At 40.1% G+C, this 11,720-nt stretch overlaps 1 protein-coding gene across 7 annotated transcripts in view; it reads right to left on the reverse strand.

Moving 5' to 3' along the window:
• The window catches only part of MTERF1 (mitochondrial transcription termination factor 1), a 42,925-nt gene extending 39,976 nt beyond the window's left edge, over window positions 1–2,949 (reverse strand). For 2 of the 7 annotated variants that reach the window (XM_030932660.1, XM_010383775.2), the window contains exons 1-2: window positions 2,892–2,949; window positions 2,292–2,350 (exon numbers count right to left, since the gene is read on the reverse strand). In XM_030932660.1, coding sequence (XP_030788520.1) covers window positions 2,292–2,320 — 29 coding nt within the window. In that variant the 5' untranslated portion in view covers window positions 2,321–2,350; window positions 2,892–2,949. The other 5 variants (XM_030932657.1, XM_030932656.1, XM_030932658.1 and 2 more) reach the window with 5 other exon arrangements.
• Window positions 2,950–11,720: the final 8,771 nt, after the last annotated feature.

An 11,720-nucleotide genomic window follows, 5' to 3' on the forward strand; every position in this document is an offset into this window, starting at 1 on the left:
TGTTACAAGTCTTCATTCTCTTTCACCCAGCCTGTAACAGCCACCTGATATGCTTCTCTGACATCAATCACTCAAAACTGCCACCATACTGATATTTGTAAAATGATGTGATTATGTCCCTCATTCTCTGATTAAAGACCTTCTGTAGCTCTCCCTGAAAAAACAAAATCTTCAAAGTAATCTTTTTCTAGCTACCTTTTCAGTTAGTTCGAACAACCTTACCATCTACTTCTAACTACCTTTCCAGCTATGTCTTCTATTCTACCACCTCAATACCTAGCACTATCGCCTCTCAAACCTCTGATCCCAAACATCCTTGCCCATTCCTGTCTCCCTGCCTTTGCTTAAGTTGCTCTTTCTTTTAGAAACGCCCATCCTCCTGATGCCTATCCATAGGACAAGGTCCCATTCAAATATAATCTTCCCTCAAATCCTTAAAATACTTACAATTGAAGTCAACCATTTGTTTTATGATAACTTATTACTAAGGAATCTAAAACTAAGCTTTCTATTTATAGAAAACAAGAGGTGAAATGGACTTACAACAGGCATCTGAAATTTGGTCTTGATTACAATACTAAAATGCAATAAATTTACTCTAAAAATGACATGTGTGGTCTCAACTAAACCTAGAAACAGTAATTAATAATATTGATTGTTAATGAACATGTGAGGAAGCAGAGGAAATTCTCAAATATTGTTAATGGACCAGAACCAGAATTTGGCACCAGCTGCCACAATTTTAAATGTTCATAGCCTTTAACTCAGCATTTCCACTCCCTGGAGATTATCCAAATGGAATAAAAAGGGCCAGGGGCAGCAGCTCACATCTGTAATCTCAGCATTTTGGAAAGCCAAGGTGGGAGGATTGCTTAAACCCAGGAGTTTGCGACCAGCCTGGGCAACAAAGTGAGACCCTTATTCTACAAAATATCAAAATATTAGCCAACTGTAACAGTGCACACCTATAGTCCCAGTTGCTCAGGAGGCTGAGGCAGGAGGACTGCTTGAGCCCAGGAGGTCAAGGCTGCAGTGAGCCATAATCTAGCCATGGCATCCCAGGCTGGATGACAGAATGAGCCCATCTCAAAAAAAAAAAAAAGACAATAATACGTGTTTGTTATGAAAAATAATGACCAGGCCAAGTACGGTGGTTTCACGCCTATAATCTCACCACTTTGAGAGGCCAGGAGTTTGAGATCAGCCTGGCCAACACAACGAAACCCCATCTCTACTAAAAACACTAAAATTAGCCAGGCATGGTGATACATGCCTCTAATCCCAGCTACTCAAGTGGCTAACGCTCAAGAACTGCTTAAACCTGGGAGGCGGAAGTTGTAGTGAACTGAGATTGCACCACTGTACTCCAGCCTGGGTGACAGAGCAAGACTCTGTCTCATAAAAAAAGAAAAAGAAAGAAAAAGGAAGACCATCATAACATTATTAGCTACGGCATAAAAGAAGAAACTCAAATGGCCACCAATAGAATGATTAATAAATTGTGGTACATCTATGCAGTATACTATAAAGGTGCCAAAAATAAAGACTGATCTACTGCAATAAAAAGATGTCAAAGATACTCTACATGACAAACTGCCTAACGGTATGGATAATGCCATGTATATTAAAGGCAGTGGGGGGACATTAATATATACAGGGGGGGAGTGGAATGACAGTTATTTCTGAAAGATTATTGGAGGCTACGTACTACTTCTGAAATACTGGGACTTTAATGAATATGTGCTACTTTGCAGTCAGACAAAAAAATTTTAAACAAGTAAAAATGGCCTTAGGTGTGAAAAACAATGGGAAATACGTATTATCTTTATCGATTTTTCAGTTTCTAGCACCAAAAAAGTCACACTTCAAAATTCTCCATGATGCTTTACTCTTAGCAACGGATCTCCATTCAAAATACTCATAATATCTAGTAGGGTAAATGAACACCTAAAAAGCCTAATACAAGAAAGTCACCAACTTTCCTCATGTACAAATTTCAGAAATGGCACCTATTCCAAAATTGACTTCAACCTATTTCTCAAATTGACTTTTTAAGTTAACCAAAACCATTGTCCCACGGGCTAATGTTCAAACTTAACAAACACACTGAAAACCTCTATGCTTGTAGTATGATCGGTCTAAAAAAAGATTTACGTTCCCCTCTGCCCCACAACTGGCCTATTAAACAGGCTGTTAATGGAAATAATCACTGGCCCTAAGATACCACATTCCAGCTGGTCTTCTTTTGATACAGCAAGCTAAGTTTGGAGATCTTTACATGCATTTCTCACCTTGTCTGTCTTAAGGAAAGGCTCTGCATCCCTCCAGAAAGGCTGGAGAACAGCTGTCTCTAGAAATGACACACATACACAAAAAAGGCAAAATATTTCAGGCCTTCCTAATACAAAATAAGAGTTCGATCCCAGCTAACGTTCTCATTGCATTATGTTCTCGTGAGACGCACTACCTCTTGCAAACAACATCTCTCAGACACACAGAAAAGAAAACAGCAAGTACATGCCTACATATGACGGGAAAAGGTAGCGGAATCACGAACATGTTTTGTAAAACCAAAGCTAAGTGCTTCATATACATTGTCTCGCTTTACTCCCCACAATTTAGAAGGCAGGCATAAGCCTTAAAATTACAACATCTGAAACAGCGCCGAGCTCCCATACTAGCCTGCCTTCGCTAGCTGAAGCATTAGGATTCGAACCCAGGTGGATCTTTCTTAACTCAAAACCAAGGTAATTCCACACCGAAGGCTCTTTCCATCCCTCTTCCTCCCCCAAGGGCAACTCTGCAAGGGGTTGCACTGTACAGCAGTCACCCACACCCACTTCTTAACAAAAAGAAAGGAAAGCACGGCCTCACCAACGTGCCAATCTCACCCTGAACTGCACCCACCCGCTGTAGATGGCTTTTACTTCCGCCTCTGGAGTCCGGAACTGCGAGGAGGAGCGGAAGTGGAAAAGACTAACTTCCGGCCTCGGGTCGCGCGCAGAGGTGACGTCATTGGTCCTGCGCCCCCTCGTGGCGGTACTTCAGCCCTTCGTAGCCCGACGCTAGGGGCCTGGCAGGGGGCAGCAAGAGACCGCCGTGAGCGCGGGGTATTAAACGCCCCAGATGGGTTTTGGAGGGCGCGGTGGGGCCTGGGACTCCCAGTCGCCTGGGCAGATGTCCGTGGGGAACTGTAGGGCATTCTGTAGGGATTCTATGGGGGCATCCACTGCCGGCCGACGACACGTGGTGGGAAGGTCGCTATTATTTACATGCCATGTTGCAGTTTTTGATAATGCGATTGCTGCTCCTAATGTGACTAACGCGATGCCGATCAACATCTCGGCGTTTTTTGGTGCAGGAAAAGCGGGTGTGGACTCTTTACTTCAACCTAAAGATTGATTCTCCTATTTACTTCAACCTATTTACTTCAACCTAAAGATTCTCTTTCTTTCATGAACTACCGTGGAAATCCTGGAGTGTCACTCCTGGTCTGAAGTCAGCATCTGCCTTCAGGCTGGGAATCACTTCTAGTATATACTTCGATTTACTTGCTTGCAGCTCGAATTCAAATATGGTTCTTTTGAGATTGTGACGGGTTTGCGCTATTTAAAAAATGGAGGCAACCGAAACCTCATCTCAACAGTGGATGCGTTTTTGCTCCCTCCTGAGGCGTTGCCTTAAACCACGCAGTCCTCAGGCTCACCTGCCTAGTGATGGTGACAATGGAGGAGATAAAGCTTCAATTCAAGGCACTTCTACTGTGGCCATCAAAAGAAAGATAATATCTACGTTAATGAATTAATCGTGTCTGTGGAGTTATCCTCAAGAGACAACGGTGATTTGGTCCTTAAAAAAACACAGGATCAACAGGGTTGACCCTGAATTTGACAAGGAGGAAAAATTTCAGGCATTACTAACTCCTCCATGTACGAGCCTGATGATATAGTTTTCTGGCTGGGCGCGATGGCTCAGGCCTGTAATCCCAGCACTTTGGGAGGCCGCGGCAAGAGGATGGCTTGAGGCTAAGAGTTCGAGACCAGCCTAGCCAACATGGTGAAACCCCTGTCTCTACAAAAAATAGAATTAGCCAGGCGTGGTCAAAGGTGCCTGTAGTCCCAGCTACTCGGGAGGCTAAGGTGGGAGAATCACCTGAGCCTGGGAGGTTGAGGCTGCAGTGAGCCGTGATTGTGCCACTACACTCTATCCTGGGTGACACAGTGAGACCGTGTCTCAAAAAAGAAAAAGATTTTTCTTTATGCCATTTCTTTTTTCTTTTTTCTTTTTTCTTTTTTTTTAGACGGAGTCTCACTCTGTTGCCAGGCTGGAGTGCAATGGCGCGATCTCGGCTCACTACAACCTCTGCCTCCCGGGTTCAAGCAATTCCCCTGCCTCAGCCTCCCGAGTAGCTGGAACTACAGGCGCCTGCCACCATGCCCCGCAATTTTTTTTTGTTTTTGTTTTTGTTTCTTTGTATTTTAGTAGAGATGGGGTTTCACCATGTTGGCCAGGATGGTCTCCATCTCCTGACCTCGTGATCCACCCACCTCGGCCTCCAAAAGTGTTGGGATTACAGGCGTGAGCCAACGCACCCGGCCTCTTCATCCCATTTCTATGCCAATGAACCAATTATGTTTTACCGTCAATCTTCCCCTTTGACTACTCCTAGTTGGGTTGTTGTTGTCACTTTGTTTTTAATTAACTCTCTGTTTTGTTGGTTTAGAAGGATAAAGATTTATCTTTGGGAATTTAAAATACTAATAATCAGTCTATCTATTAAGTGAAACCTACTTACCGCAATTCATCCAGGTAAAAATTAGTCCCGAAAAATTGGAAATGGCTGTTAAAATGTGAATTTCTAAACTCTATATTCCTTCTGCATGGAAGGAGCTCCTATGTCTGAATTAATATTATTATATATTATGTATATACATACACACAAACTGCTTTACAATCAGCATGTAAAAAAAAAAATTTAGGGATTAAATTAAATAACCTTTGAGATTATTGAGCCCCAGGCCTCTCATTTTACAAATGAGAACACTGAAACCCCTAGATTAGGAACTACCAAGAGAATGCATGTCTTATACTTCCTTTACCCGTAAGTCTAAGATTTATACCACATACTTTGTTGTATTGACTTAGCTATCAAGAATTATTTCAGACTTACTTAAGTAACATCACCCATGTTGGTTTTTACTGATATTTTGTCGGTAAAAGCAGACTGGTTCTTTTGAAAATAAGTTATATTTCCCCTCAGAAATTTTCTGATTACAAATCTATTTTAAATGCGTATTATAAAATACTGAAAGTATAACAATAGAAGTGTAATAATGGTTGTGTTAGGATGTTGTATAATTAATTAGGTTTCTTTCTTATTGTATTTCTTCGATGATTTTTGAAATGTCATTACGTCCAGTAAGAGAAATGACTACTGCCTCATCATCCTTTATGATGTTTTACAATAGGACTTGTGTATACTTTGCCTGTATTTCATTTGTTTATTCAATGAACATTTATTGAGCACCTGCACATTCCAGGCCCTGTTTTCAGGTTAGGGGATATAGTGGGAACCAAGACAAAGCCCCTGCCTTCTTGGACCTTATTTCTAGTGATGGATCTTACTCTCAGCCTGAATGTCTTCTCCTCTACATGCCTCTTCCATCTCCTTCCCCAAGACCATAGCGACCCACGTCCCTACCAAGTTGATGTAATTAAGAAAAATAAAGTGGCTGAGTATAGTGATTCACACCTGTAATCCCAACACATAGGACCTAGATACTCAGAAGCTGGGCTGAAAGTCAAGTCTGCACACAGAATCTGTGCTGTATTCAGAAGTGCCTCTGCCTTTTATAATTAAGAAATTTTTGACTGTGCCAAATGTGCCTGTTCCTCTGCCCTAGAAGTGTCCTTCTTGCTTCATGCAAATAGATTTCTGGCAAACCACAGCCCCTTGGTTGACCATTCGTTCATGTTTGAATCTCAGCAAGCCCAATTAAGGTCAAAAAGAAAGTTGCCCTTCATTCCTCCCACCCTTACCTTCAGTTGATAAACACCCACAGATTCCTGGATTCAGTAGACAAATGCCTGCCCCACCCCCACATCAACTTCACACAGACCTGATAGCTTCCTATGTGACTTACTTGAGGGCCCTCAGAGAAACATCAGGTCTCTACCCAGGACTCCCTTATTCCATTCTCTTGCCTGCAGCTGTTTTGTTTGCATAAAGCATAAAATGTCTCCCAGTTGTTCAAGGCTAATTAAAGAAGTAGATAAAATTACCCAGAGTGTCTCAGGTTAACACTTTGTTGGCAAAAAATAAAAAAGATTGCTTAATTTCCCCCCCTTTCACAATTGCTTTTTAACAATTTAAGATTTCTAAAGATCTTATTTCAGGCAACTTTATTTCTCTTAAGTGTGATCCTGAGTCAGCTTTCATGTTCCCACACTCATTACCACAAGGGTCTGTGACAAAGAACTGGATATTTAGCCTAGCAAATTTGCTGATTCCAGACCTGATATGAGCGCAATTCCCATGGTAGTTGGATCAGCCCGACAGAGTTGGCCAAAGAAACCCAATAATCATTTGAGATCCCATTTAGCCTCATGAGTTTAAGTACCTTTTCGATTGTTTGATTCTACTGTACCAAACTTTCAATTAATTACCACGAAGTGATTCTTAATCATTGGTAGAAAAATGAATCTCAACAGAGAGGAGGGGAGCAAACATTCACAAGATGAAATACTATTTTCATTGTCCGAAACTATTTTCCTTTTCTGTTTAAGATGTTTCTTGAAATTCCTCCTTTAGAGATGTATTCCTTGGTATAAACTGTGCTGATTTAAAATTGCAAATGTATTTGAAAGGGAAAGCATATTAAGCCGAAAGTCAGCAACCTTTTCCTATAAAGGACCAAATAGTATTTTAGGCTTTGTGGGTCACATACTGTCTCTGTTGCAAATTCTTTTTTTTCTTTCCATCTTTCACAACCCATTAAAAGTATAAAAACCATTCTTAGCTTGGGCACTGCTGGGCCACTGGCCATAGTCTGCTAAGACCTGCATTAAAAACTATAGTGAACTACTCACATATAACTGTAACTTCATTTGTTGATTGCTATATTAAAGACATCCAAAAACTAGGAATTTTAAGAGAAAGTACGTGGAGAGAAAAATAATATTTGAAAACATTTATGTAATGCTATCTGCCATGCACAATTCTAATCATTTCACCTGTATTAACTCATTTTGTTGTATAATGGAAGTAATATTATCTCCATTTTACAAATGGGGAAACTGAGATGGAGACTATGTGACTTCCCCAAGCTCACGCAGGTAGTAAGTAAGGGAGCCAGCATTGCAACCTAAGAAGTCAGGCTCCAGAGTCTATAACTATATTCACAACGCTATGCTGACACTCAGGGAGACATAATACTTTAATTTACATTAGAAAATACAAATAAAGAAGAAAGGGGCAAAAAATAATAATAATTTCACTTGTAATTCCATCACCTAGAAATAACCACTATTTATATTTTATTTATATTATTTTGGTTAATATCCTTCCAGAACATATGAAAGAATATAAACCAGAAGAATATAAATAAAATATATACACTAAGTATTTTAGGCATTGTGGGTGACATATTGTGTAACTGTAACTGAAGCTAAATTACAGTTATATGTGGGTAGCTCATTATAGTTTAATGCAGGTCTTATCAGACTGGCCTATATACATATACCCATAGAGTATATTGAATATCTTTATTCTACCCTACGAGGCAGGTATCATAGTTTTGCAGATGAAACTGAGGCTCAGATGAATTAAGTGACTGTGTGTCTTAGTACATTTTTGTGTTGCTATAAAGGATTACTTGAAGCTGAGTAATTTATAAAGAAAAGAGGTTTAATTGGCTCACAGTTCTGCTGGCTGTACAGGAAGCATGGCACTGACATCTTCTCAGCTTCTGGTGAGGGCCTCAGGAAGTTTACAATCATGCTGGAAGGCAAAGGGGGAGCAAGCGTCTCATGTGGCAAGAGGGAACAAGCGGGGGACAGGAGGTGCCACACACTTTTAAATAACAGAGTCTCACAAGAACTTACTCTCTCTTACAAGGACAGCACCAAGAATATGAGGAATCTGCCCCCGTGACCCAAACACTTCCCACCAGGCCCTACCTCCAACACTGGGGATTACATCTCAACATTGGATTTGGAGGGGACATCCAAACTATATCAAGGCTGTACAAGAAGCTTGGTGCCAGCATTTGCTTCTAGGGAGAGCCTCAGGCTGCTTCTACTCACAGTAAAAGGCAAAAGGGCATGCAAAGATCATGTGGCAAGAGAGGAAGTGAGGGGTGGGGAATGCCGTGCTCTTTTTAACAACCAGCTCTCATGGGAAGTAAGAGTGACAACACACTCATTACAGCACCAAGCCTGTATCCCTCCCATTATGCCCTACCTCCAACATTGAGGATCAAATTTCAACATAAGGTTTGGAGGGTCAAACATCCAAGCAATAGCATTATGTCAGGATCATAAAGCTAATGTTTGTGAAACCAGGATCTGAACCCAAGCTACTGCTTCTAGAACCTGTACTCTTAATCCCTGCTTACACTGCATTTGAGATTATACTTCATTGTGTAAAAAGTCCTTTTCACCTCAAGCTTATAGAGAAGTGACTTTGTTCTTTAAAAGTCCTTTTCACTTCAAGTTCATAAAGCCCAGGCACATATATTTTCTTCCAGTACTTTCATTATTATTTTTCTTGTTTTTCCTTTAAATCTTTGAATCATCTGGATTTTATTTTGGAATGAGAAATGAAGTAGAAATTTATTTTTGTTTCTTTTCAAAATTGCTAGTCAATTGTCCTAACATCATTTAATGAATAGTACTTTACTTCCTCTTTGCTTTGAAATACTACTTTATTGTATACTAAATTATAAAGTAATATTTTATTACAATTTTTGGATGACTGCATTCCAGTTGTGGAAATATTATTCAAAGTCTGTTGTGATTGTCTAACTTAAGTGTTGATATGAAGCAAGGAAAGTAGGTTTTAGCCTGATTTAAGAATTTTCCTTTATAGATTATTTTTCTTTTTAAAAAAATTAAAACGATTTAGTTAGGCATATTTTGGCTCAAACTTTCCAGTTGTTATAGGAGTGTGAAAAATGGGAACTGAGCCTGAAGGAATACTGAATATCTTGTCCAACTTGCCTTATTTATAGATAAGGAAACTGAGGTACAAAATGGTAAAAAGTATTATTTAACAAATAATGTTGCTAATTAGTGACTATTACACAGGATTCTTTCAATTGCAGGTGACAGAAATGCAACTCAAGCTAACTCAACCCAAAAGGGGAAAGAGCACAATTATTTCCTCCTATGGGAAAAAGAGAGGCAGAGATGTTCTCAGGCACGACTTAATCCAGGAATTAAATTAGATCCACCGCTCTCTCTGCATCTCATCTCAGCTTCTTTCTATACATAGTCCTAATTTTCTCAGGCTCTCCCGTGCAACAAAGTGTATGGCTACCAGTATCTCTAAGGTTGCAACATTTTTACTGGAAAGGAAAGAGAGAAATTCTATTAGTCTTTGAACATCAAATCAAAAATAAATATTCTGATTAGCTTCTTTGAGTCATATGACCATCCCATTATTTTGGAGGTGGCAGGATATAATGTAATGGGCAGTTCCAGAAAAACCATCTGGAGTTGGAGAAAGGAAGTTAAGGGAAATAGGCGCTCACTATTACTAGCATGAAGAAAGGGAGATTGGACAGACAAAAGCATCTACTGTCCACCAGGACAGCTAGAGACCCTGAACTGGAGTTGGAGGTCTTTGATCTTTCCTTCAATCATCTTTCCATTTCTCTATTTATTCATTCAACACATAGTTACTGAGCAGTCTATGAGAATTGTTATTTAGCTGCAAGCAACAGAATCTCCAGTCAATGATGGCTTGCATAGCAAGAAAATCTAGAGATAGCAGTTAGTTGTTCACGTTGTTTTCTAACACCATGTAGTCTCACCATTTCTCAAGCACACCCTTGCGCTTCCTTGCCTCTGGTCCTTTGTTTGCTCCTCTTCGCTCCATCTCTACTTGTTAGTCACTTAACCCACAGAGCAATACCATCTCTCGCTGAAGCCTTCCCAAATCCACTTCTTTCCCACTTCTGTATAAATCAGAATAAATCTTTCCCACTTCTGTATGTATGCAGCACTTTGTTCAATCATTATAACACTGAATTCATTCTACCATGTGTTGAAATTAATTTGTTGCATACGTATCGATTTTCTCCACTTTTAGAAAATCCTTGAGGACACAGACTTTTATCCATTTTTGTGGAATACAGGTGTCAACATCCCCCATCCTCTGTCTCTGCCAGCTATACATGCTCCTTGCTGGAGCTAGAATCTAGGACCACTTTGAGTTCTGCTAAAGTAAACCACATCACATATAAACGTTAGTGAGCAATATAGACCTCACTGCTGGTTTGTCAAGGGGTTACATACCATACCAAATAGAAAAACAACATTGAGATCTCCTGATCTCCTGTTAAACTCACTGGCCCACAATTTCTTGTTACTGACCAATTGGTCCTCAGGCCTCCCGACTTCTCTGCCCATTGTTTTGTCCCAATTTAGCTGTGCCCTGGCCCCATCTTCACACTGGCACCCCCAAACCCAGCATGAGGCTCAGCAAAATAAAGTTTCATCTAGGTAACAGGCCTTGCAGGTTTTATTATCCCCATTTTACAGTTCAGAAAAGGGAGTCACAAAGAGGTTAAATAAATAGCCCCATATCACACAGCTAGGAAGTAGGAACCAGAAATTGAACCCAGGCTATCTAAATCCAGAGCTTGGGCCCTAATAACTGTACTCTCTAAACTTTATAGAACATAATGCAGTGCCTTCCCTCGCAAGGTATCAATATGTTAGTTGGATTAAATTTACTTGCATAAGAGCATCAGAAACACTCTAGCCTCTTATATTTCTAATTAACTTATGTCATTATGTCATTTTATGTCATTCATGATTATCTAAAGCTTTCTGTTTTTACTAGTATTACATGAATGAACGAATGAATGAACCTACTAATTTATTGACTCTGGAACTCAGATTCCTCATCTGAAAATTATTTTATTGGTCATATAACATCCACCATTATATCATTGGTTATATAATATCCACCATGTGGGTGCCAGGGAAACCATGAGGTATAAGAAATACTTCCTATTTTTGACAAGTCTAGTGGAGATATTTACAGTCTGGAAGAAAAGGATGAACCAAGTGATATCAAAGGCCCCTTCCAGCTCTAAAATTCTAAGATTCTATTTAGTGGGAGATTTGCTCACATTGTACCTAAGTGGTAGACTTTTTATTACAAGGAGAGGGCTCATACTTCCTCCCCTCCTAAGTGCACAAATCAATGCAAAAAGAGTAAATTCTGATACATTTTAAATGACTACTGCCCTTGCTAGGCACTCGAAGAGGAGACAAGTACTGCTTGTCATATAACCACTGAGGAGTGAATAATGTAGGGCTGTCTCAAAGCAAAATAACGAAGAATAAGAGGACTTACTGCACTGCCCCCTGCCAGCCTTCCTCACTGCACTCCTAACTCCACTATGTACTAACCAGTGCTCTCCAGATCCTTTGTATATACTTTACACTAGCCACGACAGCCAAACATGAAGTGTCCCCTACTCCAGAAC

This window comes from Rhinopithecus roxellana, chromosome 6 (genome assembly GCF_007565055.1).
Source record: "Rhinopithecus roxellana isolate Shanxi Qingling chromosome 6, ASM756505v1, whole genome shotgun sequence".
Lineage (NCBI taxonomy): Eukaryota > Metazoa > Chordata > Mammalia > Primates > Cercopithecidae > Rhinopithecus > Rhinopithecus roxellana.